The sequence below is a fragment of the Panthera leo genome, chromosome D4, assembly GCF_018350215.1.
Source record: "Panthera leo isolate Ple1 chromosome D4, P.leo_Ple1_pat1.1, whole genome shotgun sequence".
NCBI classification, from domain to species: Eukaryota; Metazoa; Chordata; class Mammalia; order Carnivora; family Felidae; genus Panthera; species Panthera leo.
The window spans coordinates 12,761,113-12,774,274 of NC_056691.1; the positions used below are offsets into that span (position 1 = coordinate 12,761,113).

Genomic DNA, 13,162 nt, shown 5'->3' on the forward strand with positions numbered 1-13,162 from the left:
AGTCTCCACTTTCCATTTTCCCAAAGACACTGTCCTTCAGAGTAGCCTCCTTCCCCTCCCTCACTGGGCGGCTTATCTTTCACCAAGGTCCTTCACTTCGGATTCAAATGGGCCTTCTGAGAGCCCAAAGCCAGATACAAAAGTTCTTTTTCTTTGATTTTCTTCTTATTTTTTTTTTGGAGGAAATGTTGTTTAGGTTAAACATGTATTAAGGTAGGATTTCAGGGCACTATGCCATTAATTTATGTATAGGATAGCATGGGATGCCTTTGTGCATAGCTAGGTGACAAACCATGGTCATTTTCATGTTTTGGCCTCATTCTTAATGGAATTCAATGAAATACATCCTTCTATTAGGCTGATGTAGATCTGTATTTTGTTTCATCCAGCCTCGCTTAAGTTAGAAATGCTAAAGAAAAGAATTATAGAAGTTCCTTTCGTTGCTGAAAATGCAAAAACCCCAGTATTCTTACATAGCAATTTTCTTGCCAGTGAAAAAAATGAAGGTAACAATGTACAAAAATGATTGTGTGTGTGTGTGTGTGTGTGTGTGTGTGTGTGCGTGGTGTGTGTGTGTTTGGTTTAAAAAATACATTGGATGACATGGAACTAGTTTGAGAATATTTGCTTTGATATCACTTTAATTTTATCAAAACTTGTATTTGTTTTACTTTTGCCTTGGAGCGTCCTGGTCAAGTGCATGTCTCATTGCCAAGCCCCTCACAAAACTGGACATATAGTTTGGCCTTGGCCCAACTGGTTTGTGGCTTAGAGCTGCTGAAGAAAATGCATTCATTTGTTCATTCATCAAATACTTATTGAGTATATACTATGTTCCATGCACTGCTCTAGGAGCTGGAGGCATAGCAGTGAAGTAAACAGGAAAATGTCTCTGCCTTTGTATGTTCTAGGGAAGGGAGATGGACAAAAAAAAACCAAAAGTACAGTATGTTAAGAGGCAATTAAATGCTATGGAAATAATAGAGTGTAGGAAATGAGTACCAGAGGCAGGTTGAAGTTTGAAATAGTGTAGTCAGAATGGGACCAGTGGAAAAGGAAATATCTGAGCAAAGACTTAGAGATGATAAAGTGAGACCTGAGATTAAATGGAGGGAAAGCCATTCCAGGCAGAGGCATTAGCACATGCAAAAGCCCTGAGGTAGTAGCATACTGACTATATTCCAGGAAAGGTAAATGGACCAGTGTGGCCACACAACACGGAATGAGTAAGGAGAGAGGCAGTAGGAGAGGAAGGTGGTAGAAATAAGAGGTAAGAGAATGGACAGGAGATTATAGGGCCCTAAAAGCCATTCCCAGGCCCTCGGCATCTACTCTGAGGGAAATGGTGAACCAATGGAACGTTTTGAGCAGAGGAGTGGTAAGATTTAGCGTTTGTTCATTATGGGTACTATGTTGGGATTAGATTGTAGAGAACAAGGGTAGACACAGGCGGACTCACAGGTAAAGTGTTGGATTAATCCAAGTGAGAAGTAACAGCAGCTGGGACCAGGAGGTAGCAACGGAGGTCATGAGAAGAGAAATGACTAGAGTCTATCCTATTTTGAAGGTAGAGCTGACAGGAGCTCCTGATAGCCTGGATGTGAGATGTGAGGAGAATAGGGGTGGGTGCAGGACTTCCAGGTTTGGGACCTGGCCAACCAGAAAGGATGCAGTAGGTTTTAGGGTAAGGCTGTTAGGAGCTGAGTTCTGAAGGTGTTCAGCTGGAGACGTCCACTTGACCATAAAGGGAAGTGTCCATTAGGCGGTTTGAATAAACACGTCTGGGTTTCAGCAAAGGGGTTGGAAATTTAAATTTGTGATACAACATATGTAGCATTAAAAGCCACAAGATGAGGGGCGCCTGGGCGGCTCAGTCAGTTGAGCCTCCAACTTCGGCTCAGGTCATGATCTCACAGCTTGTGGGTTCGAGCCCCACATCCAGCTCTGGGCTGGCAGCTCAGAGCCCTGCTTTGGATTCTGTGTCTCCCTCTCTCTCTGCCCCTCCCCCGCTCATGCTCTGTCTCTCTCTGTCTCAAAAATAAATAAACGTTAAAAAAATTTTTTTAAAGCCACGAGACAAGCTGAGATCACCCAATGAGTCAGTAATCAGTAAGAATAGTGCAGTTCCAGACCTGGGGCTTGGAGCACTCCCAGGGCAAGAGGTCAGAGTAGAAAGGGTAGACCAGCAACGGGGTGGCCAGTGAAGTGGGAGAAAAACCAGAAGAGTACAGTGTCCTGGAAACCAAGTTCAGAAAGTACTTCTGGGAGGCAGCAGTGATGTATTATGTTCAAGTGCTGTGGAGGAGACAAGAATGACGAGGACTGAATACTGATGGTCGGTTTCGGGATGAGGACGTCATTGGTCAACACTCCAGAAACACTGGAAGTATCATTTCTAATACTTAAAAATATTTTTAAGTCTTTATTTATTTTTGAGAGAGAGACAGAGTGTGAGCAAGGGAGGAGCAGAGAGAGAGGGAGGCACAGAATCCAAAGCAGGCTCCGGGCCCTGAGCTGTCAGCACAGAGCCCGAACCCACTAACCATGAGATCATGACCTGAGCCGAAGTCAGACGCTCAACCGACTGAGCCACCCAGGTGCCCCTCTGATATTTTAAAGGAGATCATGGGGATGACCGGTTGATGAAGGCCGCATCCCGTGACTCTGATGGCACGGTTTTGCAGGGCGACACCTTTACTGAGTGGAACCCTGGGGAAAAGGGTTACACGGGGCATACAATCTGACCGGACGCACCTAAGCGGAACTCTTTCTACCCACTGGTTTCCTAACCTGTGGGACTTCTTGGCCCTGTGTTTGTGGAAGTGGCAGAGAGGGAAAGGAGGAATGCCCTGAAGGCGCACAGATGGAGATATTTCTGATCAATTCTGGCTAGAATATTTCAAGCCCTTCATTTTGGGAAGTGACTAGAGCTAATTGATTGAATGTCAAATTGTAAAGAAAGATGCCTAGAAACCATTTCGTTTGCGTGTGTTATTTGCATTCTCTTTCTTTTTGCCCTCAGTGTGGCCATTAATTTCTGCATGAAATAATAACAGACATAACACCATGTAAAGATTATGTTTTACATCACGTACATAAGAAAATCGATATTGGCCAAGAAGACAATAAAAATGCATGCCAGGGTGCCTGGGTGCCTCAGTCGGTTAAGTGTCCGACTCTTCATTTCGGCTCAGGTTATGATCTCATGGTTCGTGAGTTCGAGCCCCGCACCTGGCTCTGTGCTGACAGTGCAGAGCCTGCTTGGGATTCTCTCCCTCTTTCTCTGTCTCTCCCCTGCTTGCTGTCTCTCTCTCTTTCTCTATCTCTGTCAAAATAAATAAATAAAAAATAATAAAATGAGTCTCAGGGATACAGAATTATATCACTAGTGCATTTATCTACGAGTTACTCTTCATATATTGCTTTATTTCAGTAGCTGGATGGTAATTATCTGACATTAACTAGCTCTGTTGGGGGCTGTGGCTGATTTGTAGCTATGTCCAGTTTCTGTGGGATAAGTGGGACATCCATCATGTCCCATTTCAGACCACCAACATGAAGTCATTTGGACCTACCTGCAAAAGTCACACAGTGGACTTGGGAGCCAGTGGAAGCTGGTTCGAGCACACCCTTGTTTTATTAATGTGCAGACAAATCTTGTTTCTGTCTGAAACCAGCAAATTAAGAAGAAATTAAAATTAAGAAAGGAAAACGGAAATGTTATATAATTAACATTATAGTTATATATATAATTATAATATATGTAAATATTTATAAAGGTAGTTTTAATCCTTATTTCAAAATGATGAATGTAGGTTCAGAGACGATAATCCCTTGGTCCAGGATCAAATCTTAGAATCAAGACTTGAACCCAGACCTACCGGACTACAAAATCCATGCTCTCTCCCCTAAACCAATGTCTGGAAGCTCCAGAACGTTATCCATGAATCAGTAGGATAAATTCTCTATGGTAATCACCATTTCAGTGGCATAATACTAGTATTATAGTAATAACATTAACTATATCCTCTATACAAAACTGAATTTTAAATTACTAAATGAAAAAAAATATTTTGACGGGTCACATTTTGTAGCATATGTATTCCTCTTGGATTACACATACTCCCCCAAATTATAAAACCCTTCATCAGTATGGTGGTCAGGTCATGCGTTTATTCCAGTTTGTTTCCAGGAACGCTACTCAAAAGAGAAAGCAGGAAAGATACCTTGTGGTGGTTGTTGTTCTTTCTTAAAAAACAACATCTTTTTAATGTTTATTTATTTTTGAGAGAGGGAGAGAGACAAAGAGTGAGCAGGGAGGGGCAGAGAGAGAAAGAGACACAGGATCTGAAGCAGGCTCCGGGACTCTGAGCTGTCAGCACAGAGCCCGATGCAGGGCTCTAACTTGTGAACTGCAAGGTCTTGATCTGAGCTGAAGTCTGACGCTTAACCGACTGAGCCACCCAGGCACCCCATGGTTTTTATAATAATACCTGGTTTTACAGTGTGGAGGTTCCTCAAAAAATTAAAAATAGACCTACCCTATGACCCAGGAGTAGCACTGCTAGGAATTTACCCAAGGGATACAGGAGTGCTGATGCATAGGGGCACTTGTACCCTAATGTTTACAGCAGCACTTTCAACAATAGCCAAATTATGGAAAGAGCCTAAATATCCATCAACCGATGAATGGAAAAAGAAATTGTGGTTTATATACACAATGGAATACTACGTGGCAACGAGAAAGAATGAAATAATGGCCTTTTGTAGCAACGTGGATGGAACTGGAGAGTGTTATGCTAAGTGAAATAAGTCATACAGAGAAGGACAGACACCATATGTTTTCACTCCTATGCATATCCTGAGAAGCTTAACAGAAGATTGTGGGGGAGGGGAAGGAAGAAAAAAAAAGTGGTTAGAGAGGGAGGGAGCCAAACCATAAGAGACTGTTAAAAACTGAGAACAAACTGAGGGTTTATGGAGGGTGGGAGGGAGGGGTGGGTGGGTGATGGGTATTGAGGAGGGCACCTGTTGGGATGAGCACTGGGTGTTGTATGGAAACCAATTTGACAATAAATTTCATATTAAAATAATAATAATAATGCCTGGTTTTATATTTGCTCTCCAGGGTACTACATGTACATCGAGGCCTCCCACATGGTGTATGGACAAAAAGCACATCTCTTGTCCTGGCCTCTGAGAGGAGTCACCGGAAAACACTGCTTGACCTTTTTCTACCACATGTATGGAGCAGGGACTGGCCTGCTGAGTGTTTATTTGAAAAGGGCAGGCGATAGTGAAGAGTCCCTCTTATGGCGAAGAAGAGGCGAACAGAGCATTTCCTGGCTACGGGCGCTGATCGAATACAGTTGTGAGTCCCAGCACCAGGTAAGCCAAAGGGGAGAAGAACGGAGTGAGAGCAAATGTTCCTGTGAGCTTCTGATCTGTCTTTTTCTTGCTACCAAAGAGAATGTTCTGTTCTGTTTTCAGGGTCATAGATAAAGACAGTACATGTTTAAAAGTAAACATAATTAGTCTCTATTGATTAAATCTAAGCAGTGAATGGGAGATTAGGCGGCGAGAAAAAGCTTTGGGTATTTACGCATAAAGTGATTTTTGCAACTCAATGATGAAAGGGTAGCTATTTTTGTCTTGGCACATTCTGAATGTCAAGTGTATTCTCTGCGTCCTGCACGTCTCCCAAACAGTCTCCTTTTCTTCTAAACATGGTATTACCTAATTAGTATTTTCCAGCTGTGTCTTTCCCTCGTCATTACCCACACACGAGGGCTTTGGTTGCAAGCCTCTATTTAAGAGTGCATGGTCCGCAGTCAATTATTAAGCCTCTGTCTGCATGGCTTTAGAAGAAACTGAGTCCCGGTCCCAATTCCTGAGTCTTGCCCTGGGTTTTCTCGTGTACTGTAGGAGACCTCCATCCCACAGCATCTAGACTATGAGAGACTATAGGCAGTGACAGGAAAGAGCCTTTCAAATGCCAATGGGTGAGGCTGAGCAGCCCGTCTGGTCTAGAGGTGAGCAGGCCCTCCTGACAGCTACTGACTTCCCCTGCCTACCATGAGCCAAAGCTCCAGAAGGCTCTGGGAAGATAACCTACGGACCCTGACATTCCTGAAATTGCTCTGTAGAATTCTCAGCTGTGACCTTCTACTAAAAGCCCTGCTTCCTCTTCATCCTTGCTTCTGACTGATCAACCTCTTGGATCAGCACCCCTCAGCTTTAACCACTGGCTTGTTTGGTCTAAGCCCAAATCTTCCTGCAAGAGGTGTTCAGAATAAGGGCTTTATTTTATACCATCGCACAAACACCCTGACTTTCCTGCAGATCTAAACAGGAAGAAATTGCAGAAGTTCAGGGGGCCAGGTTGCAGGGCCATCGAGGGTGCTTTGTTGCTAAAGAACAAGTGACTGAGGACAAATGAGCCATTATCTGGGGGTGGCCCATTATCCTGGCATGGATAAACCTGTCTAGAGATTTAGGAAAGAATAACAGCTCCAGAAATGATTTGGATGGTGCTTTAATGTCCACTACGGAAGAAAAGCAGATCATTCAGGAGCTTAATAATATAACTGATCACCATTCTGAGATGGTAGATTAATTTTGTTCGGCTCTCTGGGCACCCCTACTTCTACCCTGTTCGGATGTTCTCCAAGTGTGGTCCTGAGACCAGCAGCAATGCTTGAAGTGCAAACCCACCTCAAATGACATTGACCTAAAATGCACACTCTCGGGCCGCACTTCAGAACTACTGAACCAGATACTCTGGGGGAGGGGTCCAGAAATCTATGTTTTAACAAGCCCTCCTGATGATTCAGATGCACACTAAAGACAAAGCATCTCTATCCCAGAGCAAGTGGGTCTGAGTCAAGTGCAGCCCGAGCGTTGATGTTTTTGTGATTTCCAAAGGGTGCTGATGCACTAGACCTCTGGGGAACAGGTGACTTCTCAGCGTCTAATCCAAGGAAGTTGAGTACAAGGCCTTGAATATGCTGGACTTGCTGGGCAGCTGGTTGTTTGAAATGGTTTTTGATCCCAGAAGTAATTAGGCATCTATTGGTATCTACCCTCTACCCTCGTTGGGTATTCAAATTCAAAGGGTGCAGAATGGCCTGAGAGGTTTTTTTAAGTTTATTTTCATTTATTTTGTGAGGAGGGAGGGGCAGAGAGAGGGGGAGGCAGACTGTCCCAAGCAGGCTCCACATTATCAACACAGAGCCCAACTTGGGGTTCAAACTCACAAACTGTGACATCATGACCTGAGCTGAAGTCAAGAGTCCGACGCTTGACCAACTGAGCCACCCAGGCACTCCTGGCCTGGGAGAGTTTTAGCTCACAACTTTGTAAGAACCAAGACTCCAGACCATTCCCTTTGTCTTAGAATGGAACAGATATGAATCTGCCCTGAGGAATTTCCTTCTGGATTTAGTGATTCCCTCAGGAATCCCAAATGACTATCTGGAGACCAGGCTGAAGCTAGTCTCTCCAAAACATCTTAGTGTCTAATAAAACACAGACACATCCACATGAATAAATTGGCCATCTTTTACGTGCCAGGCACTTACAGCACTAGGAGCTATACGTAAGTTCTTCCTGTTGATCTTGTAGCTCCTCTTGACAGAAGGAGAAACTCAAGGTCCAGCTGGTAACGGACAGTGTGAGAATTCAGGCCCAGATCTGACTGGTCCCCAAGTGTGTATCCCTAAGCCACGGTTCCACACTCTCTCTCTTCATCAGTATGTTGATCAAGTCATGAATTTATTACAATTTGTTTCCAGGAACACCACTCAAAAGAGAAAGAAGAAAATCAGTTCCAAAATAAACTCATTCCCCTGGGTGTCATAAGGCCTGGGTGATCTTGGGGAAATCTCATCCTCCCTGAGAGTGTTCATACATTTTCAAAATGGGGTAATAATTCCCGCCATGCTGACATCACCAGAGTTAGAGGGTCAGTGAAGTTATGTATGTGAAAGGGTTTTATAAATTTTAAAATCCCAAAGTATAAAAATATATTATTATTTCTAAAAATATGTTCCCTCGCAAATATCTCTGGTCTCTAATTCATATCACCATGGCAACCCTGGTATTCTCAATAGTTACATTGGCATCCAGACTGAGTTCCTAGAGTATGAGGCCAAAATATCTCATTTTAGTAAATATTTGTTGACTGCTGGCTATTCTAAGTGCTGAGGATGCAGCAATGAACATAACACGTAAAGCTCCTCTTCTTTTAGAGTTGACATTCTAGTCGGGGAGAGGTAGAAAAAGTAAATCAGGGGCTCCTGGGTGGCTCAGTCGGTTGAGCGTCCGGCTTCGGCTCAGGTTGTGATCTCACAGTTTGTGGGTTCAGGCCCCGCGTCGGGCTCTGTGCTGACAGCTCGGAGCCTGGAACCTGCTTCGAATTCTGTGTCTCCCTCTCTCTCTGCTCCTCCCCTGCTCATGCTCTGTCTCTCTCTCTCTCTCCTTCAAAAATAAATAAAAACATTCAAAAAAAATTTTTTTAAAAAGGAAAAGTAAACCAAAGATATATAATGTACTATCAAGTACATTATAATAAATGCTATGGTGGGGGGCACCTGGGAGGTTCAGTCGGTTAAGTGTCCGACTTCAGCTCAGGTCATGATCTCTCAGTTCACGAGTTTGAGCCCTGCATCTGGCTCTGTGCTGACAGCTTAGAGCCTGGAACCTGTTTCAGATTCTGTGTCTCCCTCTCCTTCTGCTCCTCCCCTGCTCGTGCTCTCTCAAAAAAAAATTTTTTTTAAATTAATAATAGTAAGTGCTATGGAAAAGAATAGGTCAAGCCAAACAGGTACTGAGATCAAAGAAGTATCAGGGCATAATTGTGAAAGGCTTTGAACATCATGGTAGAGTTTGAAATTTATTCCAGAAGCAATGAGGAACCATCAGATGGCTTTAAGGTAATGTGATCTGGGTTTATATTTTTAAATGATCACTCCAGCCACTATGTGGAGAATAGACTGTAGGGGACAAGGAGACTTTGGGGGCTACTGCAGTGGTGCTGGCAGAAAGAGTGAGTGGCAGGGGTGAGATGCATCAGAAGCCCACGGGACTTCTTACATGTGGAATGTGGGGCTTGAGAGAAAGAGGCATCAAGATGCCTCCTTGAGTTTTGGCCTGAGTAACCAGTAGAATGGAGTTACGATTTCCTGAGTTGAGGAAGGCTTCCGGTAGAGCACATCTGGAGGTGCGAAGGCAGTGCGCATGGGAGGGAAATTAACACGTGAGTTTTTCAGACATCATAGTTTTCTGTGTCAGACATCCACATGGGCATCAGGTGAGCATAGGTGATGAGACTGAAGTTCAGAAAAAAGAACAAGGCTGGAGGAGTAGATGTGTGCCTCACTGGTGGCGGTGGGCAGGTGTGGATGGCTTTCAGAGTGGTGTCGTACTGCCACTGTTGGTTTGAGACTCATCCTCTAGGGGAGGTGAGTGGGTGGCCTCCAGATGACATTCCAATCATCCTACCATCCTTGTAGGGGAAATGCACCAAGTGGCAACCTTTTAATCATGCTCCTTCCTAAGTGCTAAGCTGTACCTGACTTGCTACTGATCAAAAACACAACGTGATTTTATTTCCTTTGGATTCCTTGCTTAACATTTCCTCCTGTGCTCTCTCTTCTTTCCTCCCTGGGTTCTTTTATTTTGATGCCATTGAAAGAAAGAATGTGTTAGACAAATTCTTAGCTCATCGAAATATTTATATCATTCATATTGTTTGTTATACTGCCTAACATTTAGTAAGTATTATTATGTGCTAGGTACTCATTTAGGACCACGTCTCCAAATTTTCTTGTTCATGGTATGCTTAGTCTCATTAATGTTTTTCTTGGTGTTCCTAGACCAAAAGTAATACCTAAGAGTTTCATTTATTAAGTAGTTGCAGCCGAACAACTTAGTATTTATGTCCTAACGACTTAGTAGACATTTGGAAAAATAGTACACTTAAATTGAAGGAAAAAAATAAATTTTTATCTAATTCTTAAATAACCACAATTATTTACTAATAGAATGTGTATATATAGGACAAGGGAAAAATCATAATGGTATAAAATAGTTACCACTCAGGTAGTAAGGAAATTCAGAGGAAAAGGTTGTATGAAATCAAGTATTTGGCCCAACCATAGACTCTTCAGAATATAATTCCATCAGGTAATTTGTTTATTATACTTCCGTTGTAGACTTGGTGGTCAAAAACCAGATTTTATTGATGTCCAGAAAACCAAAATGGTTATTAACTGCACTCATATATCCTCCTATCTAGATGCAGTAGAGGACATTTTTTTCCTCTTCTAACCATTTATTTGTATTCTTGTTTGGGATTGTGTCCTTAGAATTTTTAATAATATTATTTTGCCCATATCTGTCATTAAAGCTTCTTTGAGTCATTAATTTTAAGATAGTTTCATATGCTTATTAATTATCCACTTTATATTCTTGGATTTAATTTAAATCATAAACTAGTCCAAGGGGGAGTCATTTGCTCATAAAGCGAGTAGACCAAATGTGTCTTCTGGATAATTTTCATTACCCACAAGCCTCCCTGGAGTATTCAGTGGTTTATTAACCATTGTTGGGGCAGCGTTAGAGCTGGTAATGTAAGCTATTTTCCCTAGAACCTGAATATTTGATCAGTTATTTTCTTCTCAGGATCTGAAGGTATGAAACTGGTTCTCTCCTCCTGGGCTATTCTTGGATGTTATGGTATTTAACACAATAAGCGAACCGTTGCCTTTTTGGTAAACTTAGTGATTATATATCACCATAGATTTATAGAGAGCCTAAGAAAACTTAAACCTCTGGGCCTATGACTTTCATAGGCCCTGTGAGTGCTGGGTCTAGAATATTCGAGGTGGGAAAGAGAAACTAGGTCACCACCAGGAAGCATTTCTAGGTAAGCATTTCTGGTTAATGGCCTAAAGAGATCTCAGAAGTAACCTAAATCTCCAAGACTCTAGTAATTTATTGTGCATTTCTTTAAAATTCCAAATAAGTACTCTTTTGTACCTAAATTTGAATTTGTGATTTTGTAGTCTTTTCCTTAAAGGAGGTTGAACAACAGTCTAAGCTTCCAGACCCACACAACATGGATCTTCCCCTGACGAGTATTGTTTTATCAAGATGACTTCATTTCTTAAATGTTTTTTAATGTTTATTTATTTATTTTTTTTTTTTAATTTTTTTTTTTCAACGTTTTTTATTTATTTTTTTGGGACAGAGAGAGACAGAGCATGAACAGGGGAGGGGCAGAGAGAGAGGGAGACACAGAATCGGAAACAGGCTCCAGGCTCCGAGCCATCAGCCCAGAGCCCGACGCGGGGCTCGAACTCACAGACCGCGAGATCGTGACCTGGCTGAAGTCGGACGCTTAACCGACTGCGCCACCCAGGCGCCCCAAATGTTTATTTATTTTTGAGAGAGACAGAGTATGAGTGGGAGAGAGGCAGAGAGGGGGGGTGGTGGGGAGACACAGAATCTGAAACAGGCTCCAGGCTCTGAGCTGTCAGCACAGAGTCTGACACGGGGCTCAAACTCACGAACCGCAAGAACATGACCTGAACCAAAGTCGGATGCTTAACCCACTGAGCCACCCAGGTACCCCAAGATGACTCCATTTCTAAATTCAGACCTCATTACTTTTCAGGTAATTTTTGAAGCCATTCGGGGAGTGTCAATAAGAAGTGATATTGCCATTGATGATGTTAAATTTCAAGCAGGACCCTGTTCAGGTAACAATATTTTCCCCAATTATATCCTCTTGATTGAAAAGGGATTTTGCAATAGTCTCAAATCATAGGAATGCAAATTAAGAATTTTTCTATAATAAAAACAGAGAAAACCATTTTTGTCTATTTTCTATTTGTCTTTCCTGACAGAAATGGAAGATATGACCCAGCAGTCATCAGGATATTCTGAGGATTTAAATGAAATTGAGTTTTAAGAAATGATCTGAATTGGATAAACTAAACAAGAGCCATACCTCTCTTCAATCAAAATGAACACAAAACAAATAAATACCGGACAGTCTTAACCATTTTGTGAATTATAAAACGACTTCACAGCACAGTATTCTTTTTCATTACTTTTGCAAAAAATACTGACTCAGGGCTTTTTGGTGTTTTTATTTTTGGTTTTTGGGTTTGTTTTTTTTTTTCCTTTTTGCGTATGACAACTGTTACGGAAATACAGGCTATTGATTTTGCGTAGATCATTCATCTTAATTTTGGTTCCAGTTAGAAATACAAATATACTATATTGCAGTCACTTTAAAGTATGCAAATGGAAGGGCACAATCAAAATGAGATGTGTCATTTAAATCTGCATTCAGTGAATGTATTGGGAGGAGAAGATGTCTCGTGGGTTTCTTTTTGACTTTCAAGTATCGCAGCTGTTTTTAAAGTAATAACGTGAGGTGTCAGTATCTACAGAATGAATGCAGTTTTTCACGGTAACGAGTTAGTCTAAGAAAACAAAATCTTATTTTCTACGTTTTATTCATAGAAATGGAGTGTTAATTGTTAAATATTTTTACCCTATGTGATAACTAAGGATCTTTCCTGAATGTCCCAGGGTAAGTCAGTATTAGTTAATGCTGTATTACAAGGCAATGCTACTTTCTTTCTTCCCCCCTTTGAACTACTTGGGAAAGTCACTATGAACACATGGATTAGAAATTGCACTCTTTTTTCGTAAAGCAAGCTTGAAAATGTTTATGTACACACACCTGAAAATTTTTAGGACGTGTTAAGCAATTTTACTGATTTTTATAATAAATGTTTTGGTAAGGTTTTGAGGAGTATGAATTCAAGCAGACATACTAAACTGCTGCTTTTTATTTACGTGCTTAGAAAATTGTACATACGTATTTTATACCCAAACAGCTGTTTTAAGATTACCTAATAAAAGGTAATTTGAAAATCTTTTCCCTAGCAATGAACTCATTTCTATGTTATTTTCCTTGTTCAGAATATCTTCGGTACATAACTGCAGATTCTAATTTGAATTTCTGCTCTGCCACTGTTAAATTCTTCTTATGCCTTCTATTAGTGACATGAGCATTGCTTACATTGATACAAGAATTGATTTTTATTTATTTATTTTTTAAAATTTTTGTTTATTTTTGAGAGAG

At 41.5% G+C, this 13,162-nt stretch overlaps 1 protein-coding gene across 4 annotated transcripts in view; it reads left to right on the top strand.

The window, feature by feature from the left end:
- Positions 1-12,874, top strand: part of MAMDC2 (MAM domain containing 2) — a 317,683-nt gene extending 304,809 nt beyond the window's left edge. For 3 of the 4 annotated variants that reach the window (XM_042912057.1, XM_042912058.1, XM_042912059.1), the window contains 3 exons: positions 5,129-5,388; positions 11,678-11,762; positions 11,910-12,874. In XM_042912057.1, coding sequence (XP_042767991.1) covers positions 5,129-5,388; positions 11,678-11,762; positions 11,910-11,974 — 410 coding nt within the window. In that variant the 3' untranslated portion in view covers positions 11,975-12,874. Of the gene's footprint in view, positions 1-5,128; positions 5,389-11,677; positions 11,763-11,909 lie in introns of those variants that run through there. The other variant, XM_042912060.1, reaches the window with a different exon arrangement.
- The last annotated feature ends 288 nt before the right edge of the window (positions 12,875-13,162 follow it).